At 44.6% G+C, this 21,575-nt stretch overlaps 1 protein-coding gene and 1 pseudogene across 2 annotated transcripts; one reads left to right on the forward strand and one right to left on the reverse strand.

Moving 5' to 3' along the window:
* The first annotated feature begins 703 nt into the window (after window positions 1–703).
* Window positions 704–17,370, forward strand: LOC146608850 (protein NLRC3-like). 2 transcript variants are annotated; one of them, XM_085348888.1, is made up of 6 exons: window positions 704–858; window positions 2,481–2,722; window positions 2,827–4,615; window positions 11,831–12,004; window positions 13,355–13,534; window positions 15,832–17,370. In XM_085348888.1, the coding sequence occupies exons 1-6, from the start codon at window positions 704–706 to the stop codon at window positions 16,022–16,024; spliced, it is 2,733 nt and encodes a 910-aa protein (XP_085205014.1). In that variant the 3' UTR covers window positions 16,025–17,370. The 2 variants fall into 2 exon arrangements, with proteins under 2 accessions (XP_085205014.1, XP_085205013.1); XM_085348887.1 differs by lacking the exons at window positions 11,831–12,004; window positions 13,355–13,534; window positions 15,832–17,370 and adding an exon at window positions 11,363–11,593.
* Window positions 17,371–18,995: 1,625 nt separating this feature from the next.
* Window positions 18,996–20,527, reverse strand: LOC146608851 (uncharacterized; annotated as a pseudogene).
* Between the last annotated feature and the right edge of the window lie 1,048 nt (window positions 20,528–21,575).

A 21,575-nucleotide genomic window follows, 5' to 3' on the forward strand; every position in this document is an offset into this window, starting at 1 on the left:
CCCGACACACAACAGCACAGACGTTAAGGCGGCGAGGCGTGATTGCCGCTCAGGTGCGTCCACCTCGCCGCTGCAGACCACGCCCCGCCACACACATTAACCAGGTAAAATACATATTTAGGCAGAATTTTGCAAATATCTATTTTTCATCTTTCAGCAGCATAGAGCTTTTTTTCCAATTATTTTTTAAAAGTCAGGTCAAGGCTCCAAAAGCCCAAAGGAGATATAAGGGTGGCGGCTCACAGCAGTTTTTGTTTGCTACATCATTTTAGTTCAGCTGGGTGTCTTTCCTTTGGTTATATTTCTTTAAGAGTTCAAATGTGTTCATTACATAAATAACATGTAATTTTCTCTGTAGCACTTCATGGATTTCATAAGCAACACACCTTAGTTGTTCACACAAAGCATAAAGGTAAAAAACAGTATATACAGTGTTATCTTCATTCTAGATGTCAAAAAGTATTTGTGGCTCCCAGTGTTTTCTTTTGCGTGGAAACTGGCTCCAAATGGCTCTTTGGGTCCTGAAGGTTGCTGACCCCTGACCTAATGGTATATTTTTTTTAACTGGATCGTTCTATAAAAACATGAATCAAATCTGAGAAAAGTTTCCACCTGACCTGTTGAATGTTATTGAAGCCAGAAGTTTGCCTTCATACTGTGTTTCTTGCATGCCTTTTGTGGTGTACTAATTGATGTGAAATGAATGCAATGTGGTTGTGTTTGCAGAGGTCAGAGGTCACAGTCTCCAGCATCCAGCTGTGTGTCTGTGAGGAGTGACTGGTCCAAAGACACACCTCCATATTTCAGTGATGAACCTGCAGCAACAATGTTCTTCAATCATGGAGCTCAGCTGACCATGTAAGAGAGCTGCTGACTCATTTACGGGTGTTTGAAATTCTGTGACCACTTTGTAATTTTAGTTTATATTTTAAAGTGTTTTTATTTGTAGTTGCCTGTATTTTTATTACACTGTGTGTAACGTGGTGGTTTGTGCTGTTTGGGATCGTTTTGGTGTATTTGTGTCAGAACATCAGATAAATGATTTCATCACATTTTAAAAGAAAGTATCAGGATAATAATCTGAACTGAGTCATCAGAAATAGAAAGATGGTCTCAACAGGCCACTGAGCTGATCTCCAAAGAAATGCAGAAGATTGAAGAGTCCGAGGCTGTTTATTTGTCACAGGCATCGTCATACACGTACAACACAGTGAAATGTGCTGAGCTGCTCCTGTGACTGGACAAAACATTAGAAACAATCATTAAATGAAATAATGAAACATTGTGCAGATGTAATGTTAAAGTGCTTTGTGCCACATTAGCACAGCATGTACTGACAGAGCAGTGCAAGCAGAACAAAGCAAATGAGCAAAGTGATGTAAACAGAGTAACTGAACAGAGTGAGCAGAGTAATATCAGCAGTAATGAAGCAGCAGGATCAGTGTAGCAGCGTGTGACGTCATAATGAATCAGGTATGATCTGAAATATGACAGTGAGACAAGAACATGATGTAAGGTCCTGTTTAAACCCTGATGGTGATGCTATGAGGGGAGCATGTTCTGATTTAGGACTTGGATGGTCTGAGGATAGAAGCTCCTCTCTGTTTGTGTCCTGATGGTGCAGAAGCTTCTGCCTGATTGTAGAAGGAGCTGAAGCCAGCATCATCCCAGAGGTGAAGCTCCTCTGTGTGCAGACCTGAGGTCAGATTCCTCCAGGCTGATGTTCAGGATCTACAGAAACGTGTGGTTGTAGTTATTGCTGCACTGTGTGCTGACAGCAGATACTCAGAACAAAGCGCTGCACACGTGTTCTTTACAAACATCTGTACATAGAAAATATGGATCATGGCAGTGAATGAACACGTTTCTGTCATTTGTTTCATTGGCTTCTTTTTTCTGCCTGTGTTCATGTGATTAATGTCTAACACATAAACAGGTTTGTAATCAAACATCACATCATCAGGGAGGCATCATGAAACAAAGTTACTGCTGGAGGCTGAACTCAATTTGGTGGCAATGTTCAAAAATATCACTCAGATCATTTCAAAGCTTTTAGTTCTTCTTCTTCACTTCTGTAAAATAATAGAAAGGAAATCAGAACCCAGAAGTTCACTTCCTGATGACTGAACTCTTTCAAAATAAAGCTGAAAGCTCTGAACGTGACACAGCTGCTCCACCACAGTTTTTAGAGGAGGTCAAAGGTCAGTTCAGAGTGATGGATCCCAAACTTCCAGTACATCCAGTGAAGGACATAATCAGCTCTGTGATGAAGGCTTTTACTGTGGAGTTTGTAGGCTGATCACTCTGTGTTTAATAAGACAGGCAGGAACAGCAAAGGAAACTTGGATTCTGAACTCAAACACAAGTTTCTCCACTTTGACTTTTCTCTGTGACCATCAGAGCTTCTGCACAGTGTCATCAAATCTGGATGTTTGTCACTGACAGTCAATGATTTTAGTGATAAAGAAATGTGTTCACAGAGGGAGGAAGAGGAAGAGGAGTGGTGTCTGTGAGGAGGAGCAGCTGTCCTGCTGTGCTTTGTGTCAGGACGTCCTGAAGGATCCAGTCTCTACCAGCTGTGGACACTGGTTCTGCAGACAGTGCATCTCCTCATACTGGGACCAGTCTGCTTCACCAGGAGACTGGTCCTGTCCCCAGTGTGGAGAAAGATCCAGAAGCAGAGCTGGACTGCAGACAGCCAGTCAGAGCAGCTGTGTACAAAGTAAGACTGAACATCTGTCTGCTGATGGACTCATTTCTGAAAACTGGACTTCTTGTTGTTGTTCAGACATTGAAGAGTTTTCTTTCTGTTTTTCTTTCTTTCAGCAGATGTTGGTCTGCAGGAGGTTTTAGATGAACATAAGATCAGTCTGAGGAGGAGATGTGAACGTGTGACTGAAGGAAGTGATGAAACAGGAAGTAGAACCCTCCTCAACAGGATCTACACTGAGCTCTACATCACAGAGGGACAGAGTGAAGAGGTTCATAGCCAACATGAGGTGAGGCAGCTGGAGACAGCTTCCAAGATGGACGCCCTCCATGACACTCCAATCAGGTGCCAGGACATCTTTAAAGCCTTACCTGACCAACAGAGACCCATCAGAGTGGTTCTGACCAACGGCGTGGCTGGTGTTGGAAAAACCTTCTCAGTGCAGAAGTTCACTCTGGACTGGGCAGAGGGCTTGGAGAACCAACATGTCAGTGTGGTGGTTCTGCTTTCATTCAGGGAGCTGAACCTGATCAGAGAGGAGCAGTACAGTCTTCTGGAGCTGCTCCATGTTTTCCATCCAACACTACAGAAGGTCACAGCAGAGAAGCTGGCTGTCTCTCAGCTTTTGTTCATCTTTGACGGCCTGGATGAAAGCAGACTTTCATTGGATTTCACCAACAGGAAGCTGCTGTCTGATGTCACACAGAAGTCATCAGTCAGCCAGCTGCTGACAAACCTCATCCAGGGGAATCTGCTTCCCTCGGCTCTCGTCTGGATAACTTCCCGACCTGCAGCGGCCAATCAGATCCCTCCTACATGTGTTGACAGGCTAACAGAAGTACGAGGCTTCACTGACGCCCAGAAGGAGGAGTACTTCAGGAGGAGATTCAGTGATGAAGAGCTGTCCAGCAGAATCATCTCCCACATGAAGACATCCAGGAGCCTCCACATCATGTGTAGAATCCCAGTCTTCTGCTGGATCACTGCTACAGTTCTGGAGCACATGTTGACTACAGAGCAGAGAGGAGAGCTGCCCAAGACCCTGACTGACATGTACTCACACTTCCTGCTGGTTCAGACAAAGAGGAAGAAGAACAAGTACCACGAGGGACATGAGACGAGTCCACAGGAGCTGACGGAGGCTGACAGGGAAGTTCTTCTGAAGCTGGGGAGGCTGGCGTTTGAACATCTGGAGAAAGGAAACATCATGTTCTACCAAGAAGACCTGGAGCAGTGTGGTCTGGATGTGACAGAGGCCTCGGTGTACTCAGGAGTTTGTACAGAGATCTTCAAAAGAGAGTGTGTGATCTTCCAGAAACCAGTCTACTGCTTTGTTCATCTGAGCATCCAGGAGTTTCTGGCTGCAGTCTACATGTTCCACTGTTTCACCAACAGGAAGTCAGAGGTGCTGAAGGACTTCCTGGGAAAAAAATACAACGAATCATCTCTGGATGATTTCCTTAAACGAGCCATGGAGAAATCCCTCCAGAGTAAAAATGGCCACCTGGACCTGTTTGTCCGCTTCCTTCATGGCCTCTGTCTGGAGTCCAACCAGAGACTCTTAGGAGGTCTGCTGGGTCAGACAGAGAACAGTCCAGAAACCATCCAGAGAGTCATCAAGAACCTGAAGAATAACAAGAAGTTTAATTCCTGTCCTGACAGAAACATCAACATCTTCCACTGTCTGATGGAGATGAACGACCTCTCAGTACATCAGGAGATCCAAGAGTTCCTGAAGTCAAAGAAAAGGTCAAAGGACCTCTCTATGATCCACTGCTCAGCTCTGGCCTTCATGCTGCAGATGTCAGAGGAGGTTCTGGATGAGTTTGACCTGCAGAAGTACAAAGCTTCAAAGGAGGGACGACTGAGACTGATTCCAGCTGTGAGGAACTGCAGAAAGGCTCGGTGAGTCCAGATGTGATCATTACATCATTGATCAGTGTCGGTTAATAGTTTAATGTTTAAATTAAAAACACAGTCCTTGGTTATAAAGTGCTTTACAAACACCAACATTACGGCTAACAGCTGGATTCTCCTGTTTCAGTGCAGCTAGCCAAACAACAAAGAGCCACTTGCTGCTAAAGACAGAGTGAAAGTGGACGGTATATCCTCCATTCTTCATGTAAAACACATGCAGTGAATTGTAATGCACCATCTGTGTTTACCTTCATGCAGTTTTCTCTTTATGGTAGACTTGGATATTTAAATGTTTCCCTCCTGGAGAGTCTTGTTCACTTGATTAGTTTTTGTGAAGGGGATTCTCCTCACCCCGTCTCCAAGGGAGACACCAGCTACCCTTCAGAGAAAATGTATTTGCCCCACTTGTAACCACGATCTGGTTCTTCCCGTCACTGCCCACAGCTCGTGACCATAGGTGAGGGCAGGGACGTAGATCGACCGGTAAATTTAGAGCTTCGCTGTCAGGCTCAGCTCTCTCTCTCTTCACCACGACAGACCAGTACAGCGTCCACCTCACTGTTACCGCAGCAACAGTCTGTCTGTTGATTCCTGCTCCCCTCCCCCTTCTTTACTCGACCCTGAGATACTCAGACTCCTCCACCTGGGGCAGGAACTTGTCTCTGAGCCAGAGTGGGCACTCCACCCTTTCCCAGCTGAGGACCATGATGCTGATCCTCATTCACACGGCTTCACACTCTGCTGAGAACAGCTCCACTGTGAGCTGGAGGCCATCACCTGATGAAGCCAACAGAACCACATCCTCTGTGAAAACAGAGACGAGACTCTGACACCACACAAGTGGAATATAAGGTCAGAGGTCAGCTAATACCTAATATGGTAATCCTGAGCTAACAGGAAAGGGAAATGCAGTGAAGAAATGGATTTTCAAATGAGGAGTGGAATCACCATTTTAAATGTACAAAGTAAATCTTTGATTTTATTTTTTAAAAGATTTTAAAATCATTTTAAAAATTGGAATTCAAAAATGTTTTTTAAAATGAAATAAATGTACTCATGTTTTATTGCACAATTTATTAATGAAGCATGAAATGTATTTTGATGTGTTTTGACTCTTCTGATCCTCCATAATATTGAGATTGTATAGAAGTTTTCAACATTTGCAGATTTAGGATTATACTGTACACTATTATTAGCATAGTATGTAACACATGGGGACACTAAAGCAGTCGCGCCAGAATGTCCTCTAAAAAGAAAGCTTCTTTAAAATACAAGCGAGTCAGACACCGAGGGCACAGAGATGAAGCAGGTCTGATCAGGAACAGTTTATTACTGGGCCAGGGAGCACAAATAAAAACACCCTTAAAATGTACGTGATACAAGGTTGTCAATTTAGTAAAACTAAATAAAACAATCCTAGAACCCGTAAAACTACCATTTTCTATATTCACTAACAAACCCCTGCTATAATTATGCCACATGTTCATTATGGGTCCATCAGCAGGCCAGGAATTCCGGCTTTAGAGCAGAGTCCACGCCAGCCCCGTCTTCGGCAGACAAGCAAGAGCCTCCCATCTTGTCCTTCCACTGGCCCATCATATCCCAGCCCAGCTTGCGTTCTGCACCCGAATCCATCATGCGACCACCGCCACAGCTCCCCTTGCATCAGTGTCCTGTAAAATAACAGATAGTAAACCTGCTGCCAATCACACGCGTTGTCTCCTACTGTTGCCGTTCCATGAGGTCAGGACTGGGTCGCTGTGTCACGCTGGCCATCTAGCATTAGCCTTCCAGTCTTGGGCTTCTCTCCTTCAGTGCTCAGCTAGCCTGCTTTTAAAAGGTCTTTACACAGCTGACACACCCATGCCTCAGCAGGTGGTTCCTATCAGCTAATTTGTCCCATGTGTAGCCAGTCCACAGTGGATTAAAAACTATGTCACATAAAACACTAAAGCCCATGCAATAGAAACAGAATAAAACAATGCAAATAAAACGTCACTCATAAATAAACACTAAAAATCAGAATAAAAACAATATACAAGATAAATACAAATTTCCACTGTGTGACATCCCCCCATATTTTAACTGTGACAGTCCCTGTCACAACATTCAGGTGTTCTGTCCAGGAGGGTGGCTGAACAACACTTGGCCTTGCTGGCTACTGTGTCTCTGGTAGTCCCTTCTTTACACATAACACATGAAACATCAGCAATAATCTGCTACCAACGAGTTCCTTTGAATGCATCCTAGAAAAGTTACAGCATAGGTGAGTTATACAGTCCAATTGCCACATCCAGGTAACCTGCTGTTCTTCCATTTCGTGACCACATAGCATAGCTAATGTATGGGATTATCAGAACACTGACTCCTCTCAGCTCAGCTCCTCTGATATCCCTTGTGGATGAACACTACTCATGAATACTCACGTGGCAATAAAACGTCTTTTCTGTACACCCCTTGCTCACAACCCTCAACAAGGGTAGCTGATTTAAACACTTAGCATTCTATCATCTATATCTGTACCCCAGGTACTGAACACTGCTCCCAAACTTGTATCCTGTCGACAAACGCCAAAATTATGTAGCCGCTAAGACTGGTGGACCTAAATCTTCACCTCCAAGTCCGTTCACATACAAGAGGAAGGGGAGCAAGCGGGTCAGCGCTCAGGGCACAGAAACTAAGCTGGCTTTGAACACACACCATTTATTTCCATAAAAAACACAGCCAGAATCACAAATACAAGTTAAAATCCCCCGTATACAATAAAAAGAGTGTTCTCAATGCGCTAAAAACCCTGCCGGCAGAAATAACTATACACTATTAAAACAAAGCTAAAAAAATGTTTTCCATATGCTAAAATTACCCTCCCACAGTCCCATAATCCCACAGTACAGCCACACGCGGGCGAATGTGCCTTATCTGAAACAGGAGAGGAATTTCTCTTCCGGGATGGAAACCACGCCGGCCAGAAGAACAAGGAGGGGGCTCCTGTCGCAGACCTGTCTCCTGACAGCGCGTCGCCGCACAGTCTCGCCCCACTCCACACCTGCACACGGCCTCCCTCGTAGCACCGTCAGATGCAGGCAGAGGGGCATCCCTGCCCTGTTGTGAATTGAGGGCCATCGCCACCCACTGTTGCTGTTCCTGCAGTTGGGACTGGATCGCCGAACGACTCGCGGCGCCCCACAGTCAGGCAGCAGTTCCTTCAACACACGTGCGGGCTTACACGCGTTCCTTTTTCTCCTGCTCACCTTTCGTGCGTCGCTCCTCTTGTCTCTGCGCTCACCATCCCCTTTAACAGGTCAATCTGGCAGCTGATAGGCCACCTTGGGGAACGCCCCCATCTGTTTAGTCCTCAGTGGATTAAAGGAATATGGTACAACAACATTAACACACATAATATAAGTATGAGGATAAAACCATGCAATATAAATATCACAATAAAATCATGCAAATAAAATCAACACTATGTACCAATACACAGATTGATAAAACATAAAAACACAAATTTCCACTGTGTGACAAGTATACTACTATACTAATAACAGTGTATAGTATACTATTGTACTATACACTATTATTAACATAGTATATTTTAACAGGGAATCTTGATCCTGTTACATTTGACTTCTGTTGAGCTTCTTGAATTGTCACCTTCAGTTCCTTTCCTTTACTCTTCCAGTGTCTTTGGTTTAAATGTATTTACCCTGATAACTGCATATGAAACAGTTCACCTCTTGTCACTCACTATTATCTGTTTGCCATAAAAGTGTTGGTGATGTGTTGGGAGAATCATTATTTTCAGTCTCTTCTTATAAACATAGTGAGGCAAAGATGTGGGTCGTGGTCCCTGATAATCAGATGTGTCTGTGTTCTGTTACATGTGACGTTAGAGAGGTTTTAGTGGAGATAAAAACAGGACCAACATCACTCGTGACTGCTTTCCTGTCTTCAGTGTGTTTACTGTTGGAGCTCGTCCTCCTGTTGCATCTGTCACAGCTGTTACGCTCCTCTGTGACTCCTCCTCTGTCTGCTGTCACACTGCAGGAGTTTTTGGTCACGGCGTGTGAATAACTGCCGAGGTCGGCTAGGACGACGCCACCACTCGTTGTCAGACCCTGTCACGCTGTCTGGTGTCATCTTTAGCCGAGGTTATTAAGAACTTCAAAATGAAACCAGTCTCTGTTTTCAGTCTCCGCCCTCTTTTGCAGCTTTGAGCCAGGTTGTAACACCTGTTAAAGTCACCACCTGTTGTGACCGGGGAGTGAGATGAGTGTGAGAAAGATGAAAACAACGTCTCATTCTGACTAGTTACTGGGAACTGATGTGTGATGATGCAATAACAAAGATGACTGTTTCTATGATTTTCTGTTTTATTAATTGTTTTTATTGATGATAAGGACAGGCAGAGGAGATTGGATGGATTTACTTTGTTTTATTATTTTGCACTGAAATGGAGTCCAGTGTACAGTCCTTGGCGTTGCACATTTTAATATGTTTTAGCTGAGACTGTAGTGGGCACTCTTTAAATGTCGGGTCAGTTTGTCACATTAGAGCCTATTTGTGCCTGTTAGTGCTGACGATGACTTCAGACCGAGCTGACTGAGGGGTCTAAGCTCATGATGCCACCAGCAACACCCGGGTCATGCTGCAGAGTTTTCAAACCCGACATAATTTACTCAGGTTATATCAGGTGATCTAAGAAAGGCCGCTTAGAAAGAAAAGCGAGTGCACTGCTTTAAGTGTCTTGAAGATGTTTAATCCGAACATTCAGCTTCTTCACTTCTAAAACCAAAAAGTGGAGAGTCCCAGATTTTAATCCTAGTGGGAGTGTCCCTTAAGAGGGTCGCTGACCAACTATTGATCATGTGGCTCATCACATCAGCCAAGCTGTGAAAAAGGGTGTGGGTGATTATCAGCAGAGGTTTCGAGAGATGAAACGTCTTCAAGAAACTTAAAGAAGTCACTTTTCTTTCCAGGCTCCTTAGATTACCATGACTGTATGATGAGAACCTACACAGACATATCAGGTGAAGGTTTCAGTGTTTTGGTTCAGTTTAATGTAAAAATGGAGATGAAACACATATAAAGGCTGGTTTACACCACTGAGCCCTGCTCTAAAACACTGACACAGATCTGTCTGTGAAGCTGGCTTTAACAAATAAGAGCTTAAAGTTTTAAAAACGTGTTTAGCGCCGAACTGTCCACTTTACTGTCTGTAGCAGGAAGTGGCTGTTTGGCACTGAAACGGGAGAATCCAGCTGTTAGCCGTGATGTTGTGTTTGCAAAGCTCTTCATAAACGAGGACTGTGGAGGAGGAGAGCCTGTGTGAGTCAGGTGGTTCACCGGCCGAGTGTGTCAGCGGCAGAAACAGCTGATCAGCGCCGTTTTATGCAGTAAAATAATCTTTCTGTTCCCAAACACATCCACACAGTTTGCAACATAACAGCCCACTACATGCACATCTCACCGCAAACATGCATAAACCTGAACATAAAATATGTCCTGTACCTGTGTGATCTCTTTAAGTAACTCACAGAATATCAACACTAACGCCACAAGTTTGTTGGTATTTTAACATTTTAACCATTGATTTTGAATTAAAACCAACAGTTAAAATATTTTTACACCTGAGGAAAGAGCAGCAGAAATATTAAGACAGATAAATCATTCTGTCTTCAGTCTCCATGAACAGCATCAACATCCTCTGGTGAAATTTCTCTTTCCTCCTTAAAATATATTAAATGTCAGTTTAATTCCAAATTAATGGTTAAAACATGTATGTCACATATGAACATCAGGAAATAAAGAAAAGTGACTGATTCAGTTCCATATATGCTCCAGGGAGGCGTTAAGGTTCATTGAAATTGTTCAGTTATTAAAGTTTAATCTGAGCCGAGCTGACTTCCTCAGGAACAAATAAACACCGAGATAAACTTCACCTTACAGATATAATCTAAATGAATCATATCCAATCTCAGAGAGTTGACAGTCAGCTGTGTGCTGGGAGACATGTTTGTCTGCAGTGTACGAGCTCTGACCGCTCCCCAAAAATGTCGGAGTGAATATATGAATATTAAAAGTGTAGCTGGTGACACAGAAACAGAGGATTTAAGAAGTTTAAGTGTAGGTCGGGTCCACACATGTCCAAACACCTGTGCGTAGGCCTGCTTGTTACTCAGAAACGAACACTAATAAAATGGCCATAAGGCCAAAGCAATGGTTTTGACTGGTGTTGACCCTGCCCCCACCCTGAGTGTGGATGCTGAGAGAAGGGCCAGCTGTGAATATGAGGCTGTGGGAGCAGATGGAGAGAGAGTATGTCGGGGTATCCCAGTACAAACTTTACTGGGGTCAGAAATTAGACAGACTCCAGTTCCTTTGTTTGATTTATCTAGTTTGATGTTAGGAAAGAGATTCATGAGATGGAAAAACCTCCCAGTCTACTGAGATTCAGAAATGATTTGTACACATGGAAACTCCCTGAGTGGGAACAAAGAGTGTCCTGTCAGGAAGAGCATTTGGAATATGGATGTTGAGGATGTGACAGTGCCTGAAATCCTGCTGCTGTTCTGAACCATAGTTTCTGATCTGAAGGTCAAACAGAGTCATGATGGTTGTTTCTATTTGTCCCTTTTTAGTTTAGTTCCCCTGAAATCAGATGTGATATCAGCAGCTCTGAGTTCATTCATCATTATTGTCCAGTGATGACATTTCTGCTCCGTTTGGTGACAGTCAGCAGATTTTTCCTGAGTGTGGACGTGAACAGTCGTACCTGACAGCAGCAGGTAGCAAACAGAGATCATCTTTCCAGCTGGAACTCTTCACTGAGCTGAGCTCATTCAAAATGTTCTGGATTCAAGACAGGAAACAGTCCACATGTGTGTCTTCACTCTGACTCTGGATCAGATCTCAGTGACAGACTGTGGACATTATGGAAGCCTAAATGTGACACCATCTTCCTCCTTCATCTGCAGATTAAAGCCAAACAAAGATTCTCATTAAAAGTCTGCAGGTCTGAGAGAGACTCAATCGTTGTGTCATGTCAAACAAAGTAAGAGGAGCTGAAGCACAGATGTGAAGAGCAGATGTTCATCAGATTATGACCTCACTCTGTTTTGTCTTCATATACATTCAGTCTGTGTTTATAATGCAGACTTTCTGCTTTTATAATAACACATTTTATATTTTCTATGATCACAGACTGACTCAGTGTCGACTCTCAGAGACTCATTGTGAAGTTGTGGCCTCGGCCCTGAAGTCCATCCCCTCCCATCTGACAGAGCTGGAGATGAGTAACAACGAGCTGCAGGATTCAGCAGTGAAGCTTCTGTGTGCTGGACTGGAGAGTCCAAACTGTCGACTGGAGACTCTGAGGTGAGTTCACTGACTGCAGCTGTTGTTGTTTTTCTATATTTCAGGCTACAGAGACTTTGAGCTTGTGTGGAAACAGACAGAGAAAAGAAAGACATGAATGTCAAAGCTAATAAAGGTGAAGGTAGGCGCTGTGATGATGTTCATGTATCAGAAGCTGATCGGGCTGCTACAGAGACGACCCACACAGCTGCTGTGGTGAGGTTTGTGTTAAAGCAGAGGAACACAGGCCCAAACATGACAGCAAAGCAGGTTTCAGGCTCTGTGAGAGGATTTCAAACAGAAGCTGGAGAAGAGAAAGGACTACAGAAAGAAGGCAGCTGAGACCAGTCCAAGTGTTTCCATGGAGCCCAGTCTAACATTCATTTATACACTAACGTACAGAAGTGTCAGAAGTGTCAGAAGAATCGATTTTAATCGATGAATCGATTATTAAAACCCACTCCTAATTCAAAGCACTGAAGCATCGACTTGTTCCATTATCCAAAAATGAAAACAAGAAACACAGACAGCTGGCCTTCAAAGTAAAAGCTGCTCCTTTTGAAACACGTTGGTGGTAAAATGTAAGAAGAGCTGAAGCACATAAATGATCTACGTGCCAAAATATTAAACACAGTTGATATATTTGTGTGAGTGTTGTGATTCAGGTGTAGATGTAATAATGTACATATAGCAGAGTTTCCTCTTCTAGATCAGCTGATCAGAGTCGGGCCAATCAGCTCTGAGCATGCTCAGTCTGAGTTATGGAGCCACATACTATGATTCACCATGGCAACGGCATGAGCAGAGGCTCCGTGTGAATCCAGAGGAGCAGGAACATGAATAATGACAGTAGATGATTGTGTGAAAGTGCTGGAAGCAAATGAGTGTGTGATGTTCTTTCAGTGTTGCACTTTGTAGACGCTCCCTGAGCACTGGTCTCACAGCCAGCTGCACATAGAGACCAGTGTTGTTAGTCCAGGTCAGAAGATGACTTGTTGGAATGAAAATGAGCTTGTAGTTTGTCTGCTTTAATAATGTGACTGGAAAAAGGTGTTGGACTTCAAATATGTCCATTTCTGTCACACTTCACCTTTAAAAGTGAAGCCATGTGGTTCCTGGAAGGAAAAACACGACTTTGTCAAGTCTTTGTCCTGTTTTTATGAGAAATGTACGACTTTAATGTGAAACATTCAGAGTTTTTTCTCTTGTTGTGTTTGTTTGAAGCTGCTTCCTGTTGGCTTCAGCTGTTTGGAGTTTCCATTTTCTAAACTTCTACATTCTGAACCTTCTTCAGCTCTGAACAGATGATGAAACACTGAATGATTTCAAGCACTTTGTCTAATAAACTTACATCTTTCATTCTTTATACAGATTGTGGAGCTGTGGTTTGTCAGATATTGGCCTTGATTATCTGGCAGCAGCACTGAAGTCCAACCCCTCGTATCCCACAGAGGTGGACCTGAGTGGAACCTACAGCAACCTGAAGGGTTCAGGAGTGAAGCATCTGTGTGATTTTCGGGAGAATCCACGATGTCGATTTGAAACTCTGAGGTCAGTCAGCATGTTTTAGTTGTGCTGAGATGAATATGATGTGAAAGTTGTGCTGACACTAAACTGCAGACATCAGGCTGATATTATACTGATCCACACTGAGGATCTTCATGGTAAAGTCTGTTTTCTTCTTCTCTGGTTTAGTCCATTGACTGCAGCAGAACAATGTTCACATTTCAAACAGTGATACTCAACGTATGGCCCGCGGCCCACACGCGGCCTGCCCACCTTTCCTGATTCAGAGAGAGGGGACCCTGATTAACTGTGTAGCTTCTTCCTCACAGTTCTAAGTATCAGACACAACAATGAATAATCCACAGCTGACTGTCTTTAGCAGGTCAAAGGTCACGGCACACAGCACTCTGTGAAACAGTTTGGAGCAGGAATTCTTGCACATTTACAAACTGACACTGCTGCACGGCATGCTGGGTAATGCTAGCTGCTCAGGTATGGGCGTGCTAACGGCTGTGAGGCTCTGTGGCTGCAGAACACCGAAGAAGAGAAAAGAGAGGTGGAGGATGAAGAAAAGAGGCGGAGATGAAGCAGAAGTTTTGCTCCAGAGAGGAGCTGTGTCTGTGTGGGCAGGGCTCAGACAGCTCCGCCCACACAGTGACAGTGAAGCAGGTGAAGAGTAATAAATGAAGACAGCAGACAGTATTTGATAAGCTGATGTACAAACATGTAGGTCGTGTCCAAATTCATGGGCTGCATCCTCCTGAGGCCGCATTTGTAGACCGATTACGTCACAGCGACACGTCGAAGGCTGTCCAAATTCGTAGACTCCTCCGAATGCAGCCAACAAATGCGTCCTCCTTTTCCCCGAATTTGAAGGATGGGTCGGGTGTGTCCTTCGTGGCCTACCATATCCCAGAATTCATAGCGCGGCCCAGCCAAACTCCAGTTTCCAACAATGGCGGCCGCTACTAAGTTTTAAAATTACTCATACTAATCTTTTTCGGTCACAAAATAAACTTTTAACATATTTTCAGGCGAGAAAGTAGCTGTGTAAACATCAAATATCTGCTCGGTTTATCAAGATACCGCATATTTGCAAAAGTGCTTCGACGTTTTCGGAGACGTCTGCTACCCACCAGCTCGATAGCTCGCCGGGAGCTCGAGGGACACAGAAGCCGCCGAGAACGGCACAACTCCCGGCACATCATTTTCAGATCACCGCGGACTTTCGCTACTCAGGTTAAACGTGATATATAAGTCACTTAGACAACCTCAAAATGTTATTGTTTGGCTTTTTTCAGTGTTTTGTTTGTTCGTGAGTAAATCGGTTTGGCTGAGATTAAAGTTATTAGATTAGATAAAATAAAACTTTATTAATCCCCCAGGTGGGTTCCTCCTTGGTCTTTACAGAGCTGACTAAACGTCAAACAGAAAACTGATTAAACAGAAGTATGAGACGGTCGAGAATTTACGCCAGTGTCCTGTTATATTTTAGATAGCAAGGAGCAGACGGCTGAGTTTATTAAACTCCACCGAGACAGCGGTGACGCTAATCAGAAGGCTAGACCGTCCAATTTCCCCAGCCGTTTATTTCCAGCCTACCCGACCTTCTGAGGACCCAGCCCACGTAGACCGCAAAGGCCGGGTCCTCGGGAGGATGCAGCCCATGAATTTGGACACGACCGTAGAATGATGGTGGCAGCTACAGAAACAGGTCCATACAGACTGAAGCGTGTCTCAGTCTGAATGTACACTGCTGTTATAAGAGCTGTGGAAACTCAGGTCAAAAGGACGTAACCACACTGCTGACAGTTCCAGGACATTCACAGAGTTACAGCATCATTTGTGACCATAAAGACAGAAAGCTCATCCAAATCCTGGGATTAAAAGTCTGTCCTGGTGGTGTCCAGTCAAACACGTCTCTGTGAAAGCTTCAATCCAACAGGCTCCAAAGTCCTTCTGCTCATTTCCTCGCCGGGTTCTTGATGCTCCTGTACCTTCTCTCTGTCATCCTCCTCGCTCCCTCTTTGCACTCACAGTCTTTGTGCATCATTAACACTCACATGAGGAAACCCAAAGTTTTACTGGGCAGAAGATGATCATCAGTGACTCTGTCTTTAAAACACTCTTGTTAGAAATGTTCGACTTTAATGTGAAACATTCAGAGTTTTTTCTCTTGTTGTGTTTGTTTGAAGCTGCTTCCTGTTGGCTTCAGCTGTTTGGAGTTTCCATTTTCTAAACTTCTACATTCTGAACCTTCTTCAGCTCTGAACAGATGATGAAACACTGAATGATTTCAAGCACTTTGTCTAATAAACTTACATCTTTCATTCTCTATACAGATTGGAGAGCTGTGATTTGTCAGGGATCAGCTGTGATTATCTGGAAGCAGTGCTGAAGCTCAACCCTTCGTATCCCACAGAGGTGGACCTGAGAGACCACAAGCTGCAGGATTCAGGAGTGAAGCAGCTGTGTGTTCTTCTGGAGAATCCACAACATCAAATTGAAACTCTGAGGTCAGTCTCCACGTTTTAGTTGTGCTGACACTGTCGATCTGTGGAACTAAAACCTTTATACAGGAAGTCTGGTTCAGCTCTTTGTAGACCTTCTAATCTCTGATGCTCTGAGTCTTACTCAGTAGATGATGCAGAGTTGTGAAGCCGATGTGGGTGAGGACACTCGCCCAGCTCTAACTACTTTGACGTCCAGGCGGCTTCCCTGCTTGTCCTGATACAAACAAACCTGAGTAACCTTGCAGGTCAGATCTCATCAGTCACACCTGTTATGGCAGCTCTCCTCTAGATTGTAGTTCTTGTTAACCTGGGATGGTTTTAGAAGCCTGGACCACAGACTGCAAGGGAAGATATTACTGGGAAAGGCCAAAGCAACCTATCAGACCCATTAAACACTAACATAGATGAATACTCAGATTTAAACCTTTATTGTTTCACAAAGGGTTAAAAAGGGAACGTCCACAGTTTAGACTGCAGCAGATTTTATTAAAGCAGTTTGACAGGAGCAAAGCAAAAACACAAAGAATAAGTGTTTCACATATTAATACATATAACATAATAATAAAAGAAAAGCAAAATAATGATACAAAAGAATGAAAAAGTTGTCCAGAGCAGCAGGATGTCTGAGGTCTGCAGAAACACAAAAACACAGCAGCTAAAAATAGTTGTTGAAAGAAAACGAGGTGGGAGCTGCTGATTCCTGAGCTTTGATACTGGATTAGCTTCAGTAGTTATTCCCATCACTGCTGTAGGAGCTACATTTAGTCACAGCTGATTGTCTCCTTTGACCAATCAGAAGACTACTGTTGTAAAAACAAGCAGACAAAGAACCAATGAGAGTGAAGAACAGGATAAAGAGCTCGTGTGATGGAGGCAAAGCAATAATCAGCAGACTGTAGCAGTTTCTATCTGGATGAAAGTAGAAGGAGCTCAGCGGAGCTCAGTCCCATATCTTTGGTTAGAAACAACATCAGTGATTTCCTGCTGCTCGAGATGATTCCAGCAGCTCTCATTACAGCAGCTGATGAGAGAAACAGCTGATGGCTCACAGCTCGTGCACTGTTGGATCTCCAGATGTTCACGTGGCTGAAGTCTGTGAAGAAACTGTGGTCCACGTAGTTCACACGGCCTCAGATTGGACCGAGCTCCCTGGATCACTGCAGCATCCTCAGCTGGTACATGGACGTCTCTGCTCCTCAGTCTTGGAGCCCCTGCAGGTCCGTCCACACCACCAGGGTCTTCTCACTCACCTTTCCTTTGTCCTCGTCCTTCATCGGCCGTGCTGTGTCTTTGTTCCTGCGGTGTTGTTCCCACGATGCAGCGCTGATGTTCCCTCCTTGAATGCACAACAAGTACGGTGCTGGTCTTTCTCGGGTGGAGCAGAAACAGATTGAAGTCTTTCAGGCTTTAGTGCCGACTTCCCTGACAGAGGCTGGACTCCATGGTCTGCACAGGAGGCTTCTACACTGTGTGGAGGTGACTCCTGGACTCGAAGACAGGCTGCAGGTACATGTGTGATGAAGAGGAGCTACAGCAGTGTGATGGAGCTGCAGGTGTGAAGGAAGTCCTGCTGTCCTGTCCCACCCTCATCTTTGCTTCCTCTGTCTTCTCTGGACTTGTCCTCCTGTTTCAGAAACAGCACTGCTTCATGCCGAGGGTGGACGGGAGCGTTGGCTCTGATTCTTTTACCGTCCACCACAAGGAGACACTGATGCTGACCTCCTGATTCATCTGCATGTGTTCTGCTTCACACTGCTCACCTCCACCAAAGACTTCACAAACATCTTCTTTCTTTGAGTCCAGTTTGTCCCACAAACACTTCCAAATCTCCTCCTCTGAGATTCTGCAGCTTCTTGCAGTGTGACTCAGCTGACTTCTGACAGACCACAGACTGGCACAGCATCCACATGTGTCTCCTTTCAAACAGGCTCTTGATGTTTCCTCCCACATCATTCTGGCCTCTCAGTCTCCTTTGTTCTCCAGCTCTGTAGCTCCAGCTGGTGAAGCTTCAGTTTTCCATGTTGGTAACAGTAAACTACAGCCTCTGCTGTCAGCTGGGTAACTAAACAGAGCTGCAGCACGTCTCTGCGGTGGTGCTACATCCAGCCTGCAGACGGCCGTCTACATGTTGTAGTGGTTTACAGTCACCAGGGGGCGCTGTCCCAGCCATGCAGGCAGTGGGCTGCTCTGCTTGTGCTGTTGTTGGTGAAGCTGAAGTGAAAGTGATAGGTTTGTAGTTTGAACCTATCCACTGGAACGTTAAGGACAATCTGCTACGCAGCAAAAAGCAAGACACAAGGCACCAAAGTTCTCTGGTTTACTCATGCATGAGGGAGACCTGGCTGGAGCCAAGCGTCGTTCCACCACTTGACCACCATCAGACTCTCAGCCAGGCTCCCCATAGCACTCCTTTTATTGTGGTTACATGAATATGCATAGGGTCATTAACATATAGCATCTCACATAGGTATACATGTGAACAAAGAATACTGTGTGTGTGTGTGTGTGTGTGTGTGTGTGTGTGTGTGTGTGTGTGGGGTACTGCTGATCAAAGGGTCATATAACAGCCTTGGTCAGGAAGAGGGTAGACCCCCCTTCACCCTAGATGGTTCACCCTAGATAACATGGTGAGGAAGTCCAGCAGTTCATCTAAACAAAAAGCACTTAGACTAGAACAGACGTAGCTACGTTAATCCTGCCATAAAACAATAAGAGAAGGTACGACCTCTCTCGTGCTCCCAGGATGTGGGTGTGCATTCTAGTGTGGAATACACACCAAGCCCCTGCAGCCTGCTAAAGATCACACATCCTATCACTACACAATTGATTATACACCTCTAAGAATATATGGTTAAATATTTCCTAATACAAATGACAATAATAAAATCTAAACCCATCATCACCACCCTGTATTGTCATTTTTTAAGGCTATACGGCATATATATATCTTCAGCTCTACACCACTTGTCAACATTTTCAGTGCAGGCTTCATTTCATACACACATATTAGCCTTAGCATCCATGTCACTCTGCTGCAACAGTATGAAATTGGTAAAGGTGTTAGCAATCATTTTATTCACCATCGATCTTACACATGGCAAAATGCAACCTGTAAACAAGCAAAGCAAAGCCAATAATGTAAGAATGGGAGTCAAAAACTTTAGAAACATATTCCACCATGGTCCAGATGTCAACCAGGCTATCCAGCCTTGTGACGTGTCTCCTCCTGATGTGTGGTCCGCCACATATTTCTGCAGAGCAGTTAAGTTCTGCAGTGCCTCATAGATGTCTCCTCCAGTCGTATATCCATCCGGAATAAACGTACAACATGTCTCTCCAATCAGCTTACACACTCCTCCTTGTGATGCTGTTATCAAGTCTAGGGTCAGCCTGTTCTGCAGTACCATCGTTCTGATGGCCTTTTGCTCCTCCGCTAAGGCTGTTCCCAGAGTCTTAGTGAGATTAATGTGTCGCAGTAAGGCATATCGGTTGATCTCCACATGATCCCGCACCTCTGCAACTCCGATGTTTGGGATCAAACTTTGGAAGAATTTAGCTCCTCCACTCCAAATGCGGAATTCTCGTGGCACTCCAGTGTCTACTGTCACTCCAAAAGAGTTAGGTGAGGCTATATTCACCTCACGCTTCCGTCGGTTGCTAGGGTGATGTTCAACTCTGTCCATGAAGAAGACATGATCCGATAACTTCACCACGGCACACAATCCTCCCCATCCCTCAGGGAGTGATAGATAGGCTTTATGTCCACACAAGAAATACCAATCAGCCAAAACTCTTGTTCCTTTACTGCTCGGCACCATCCTTGCACATCCTGTCCACTTCTGACTCTTTGCTTTTACTGGTATCCTGTAAGCCCGGTTGGACTTGCATTCAGTCCTCCTTAATGTCAAGTTCTCAGCTCACTTTGCACTGGTCAAGCATTTCATACACCTGCTCTCATTCTCTGGAGGGCAGTAGGTGTATATGTATCCACATAAACGAAGCGGCAGCTCCCCCACTGACAGTGATCCATTGTTCATCACACACAACGGCAGTTGAGCTGTATTCAGCTTGTTCAGCAATATTATGTCTGGCAGTGGGTCTGACACTTGAGGCCAGGCCAATAAGTCAGTTTGCTCAGAACAATTCACATCTATAAGTGGCGACTTACTCCAGGTGATGTTCAGAGGTGTACTATAGTTGGCCTGGGACCAGAGGACTCTGTTGCCAGGATGAGTTGCTAAGCCCAACAGACACCAACTCCTGTCCTCTGGTATGCTGTACGGCCACAGTCCAGATGTATATGCGGATAACGGCATATGAGCACACACATAGCAGTCCGTCCTATTGTTCAAGTGAGCAGTTGTATTCATAAACTGCCACCAAAAGTTTGTAGAATAGCCATGAGGGTATTGGGTGTGGTTTCCTTGGACATACAGGGTCTCCACAGCTGACCATGATGACATCAAAGCCATTACACCCAGCAGGGTAGACAACACTTTACCAGCCATTCTGATGAGTACCTGTGGCTCAGTTGGTTTCTTCACCGGATTGAGACGAAGGGCCCTAGAGGCTTTCCCCCCCTTTGTACCCGGTCTTCCTGCCACTTACTCCGAGCTGGCCTGGATGTGTGTCACCTTTTTGCAGTGGCTTTGGTGTATCCAGGTGGGTCGTTCTGCAATCTTCACAGCAGTTGGTGTTGTCAGCAGAGCCTGGTATGGTCCGTCCCACCGTGGCTTCGACCAGCACTTCCTCTTTATGACCTTTATCAGTACCCAGTCCCCTGGCTTCAGACGTTCTTCCTGTACAGAAACAGAATCATCTGGCAGATTATTTGCACTCATGACTTCTTTGCTTTTCAGCATTTTAATCATCCAGTCTGCTAGTGTGTTTTCTTCTTCTGCTTTATCATTATCATTACAAAACACTGGAACTCTAAATGGCCTGCCATATATTATTTCAAAAGGCGTTAGGCCATTATCAGTTGGCGTGATTCTCATATACATTTTCACTAGCTCAATGCAGTCTACCCATGTTCTGCCTGTTTCCTCCATTGTTTTCCTGAGTCTCAGCTTTACTGTGCCATTAGTCCTTTCAACCAGCCCTGCACTTTGTGGGTGATATGAGCAATGGTTTTTCAGCGTTATCCCCAGATGTTGTGACATTTTCTCAATTACTTCATTCACAAAATGAGGACCATTGTCACTGTAAATAGTCTGGGGGATCCCATGCTCTGGGATCACATTTTTGCATATCACTTTAGCCACTGAAATAGCATCTGCTTTCTTAGTGGGGACAACTTCTACCCACTTTGAGAACGGGCACACAATCACCAGGCAGTACCTGTAGGTGTTACAGTTAGACAACTCAATGAAATCCATATGGATTACTTCAAATGGGTAGCTGGGTCTGGGAAACTTTCCTCTCCTAGGTCTGAGGTTTCCCTGAGCATTATGTTTACAACATATTAAACATGCTTTACAAAAATGTTTTGAATAAGCATTGAATCCCAGTGTGAAAAACTGCCGTTCGACTGCTGCCACCATCCCAGCTGTCGAGACATGGCAGAGCCCGTG

Source organism: Diplotaxodon limnothrissa, linkage group LG23 (assembly GCF_057381915.1).
Source record: "Diplotaxodon limnothrissa isolate DT_005_m linkage group LG23, D_limnothrissa_male_GT1.1, whole genome shotgun sequence".
NCBI classification, from domain to species: Eukaryota; Metazoa; Chordata; class Actinopteri; order Cichliformes; family Cichlidae; genus Diplotaxodon; species Diplotaxodon limnothrissa.

Coding starts and splice junctions, on each gene's coding strand:
- LOC146608850 (XM_085348888.1), top strand. CDS start 704: ATGCAATGTGGTTGTGTTTGCAGAGGTCAGAGGTCACAGTCTCCAGCA. Junction 859..2,480: donor CATGGAGCTCAGCTGACCAT/GTAAGAGAGCTG, acceptor ATGTGTTCACAG/AGGGAGGAAGAGGAAGAGGA. Junction 2,723..2,826: donor TCAGAGCAGCTGTGTACAAA/GTAAGACTGAAC, acceptor TCTTTCTTTCAG/CAGATGTTGGTCTGCAGGAG.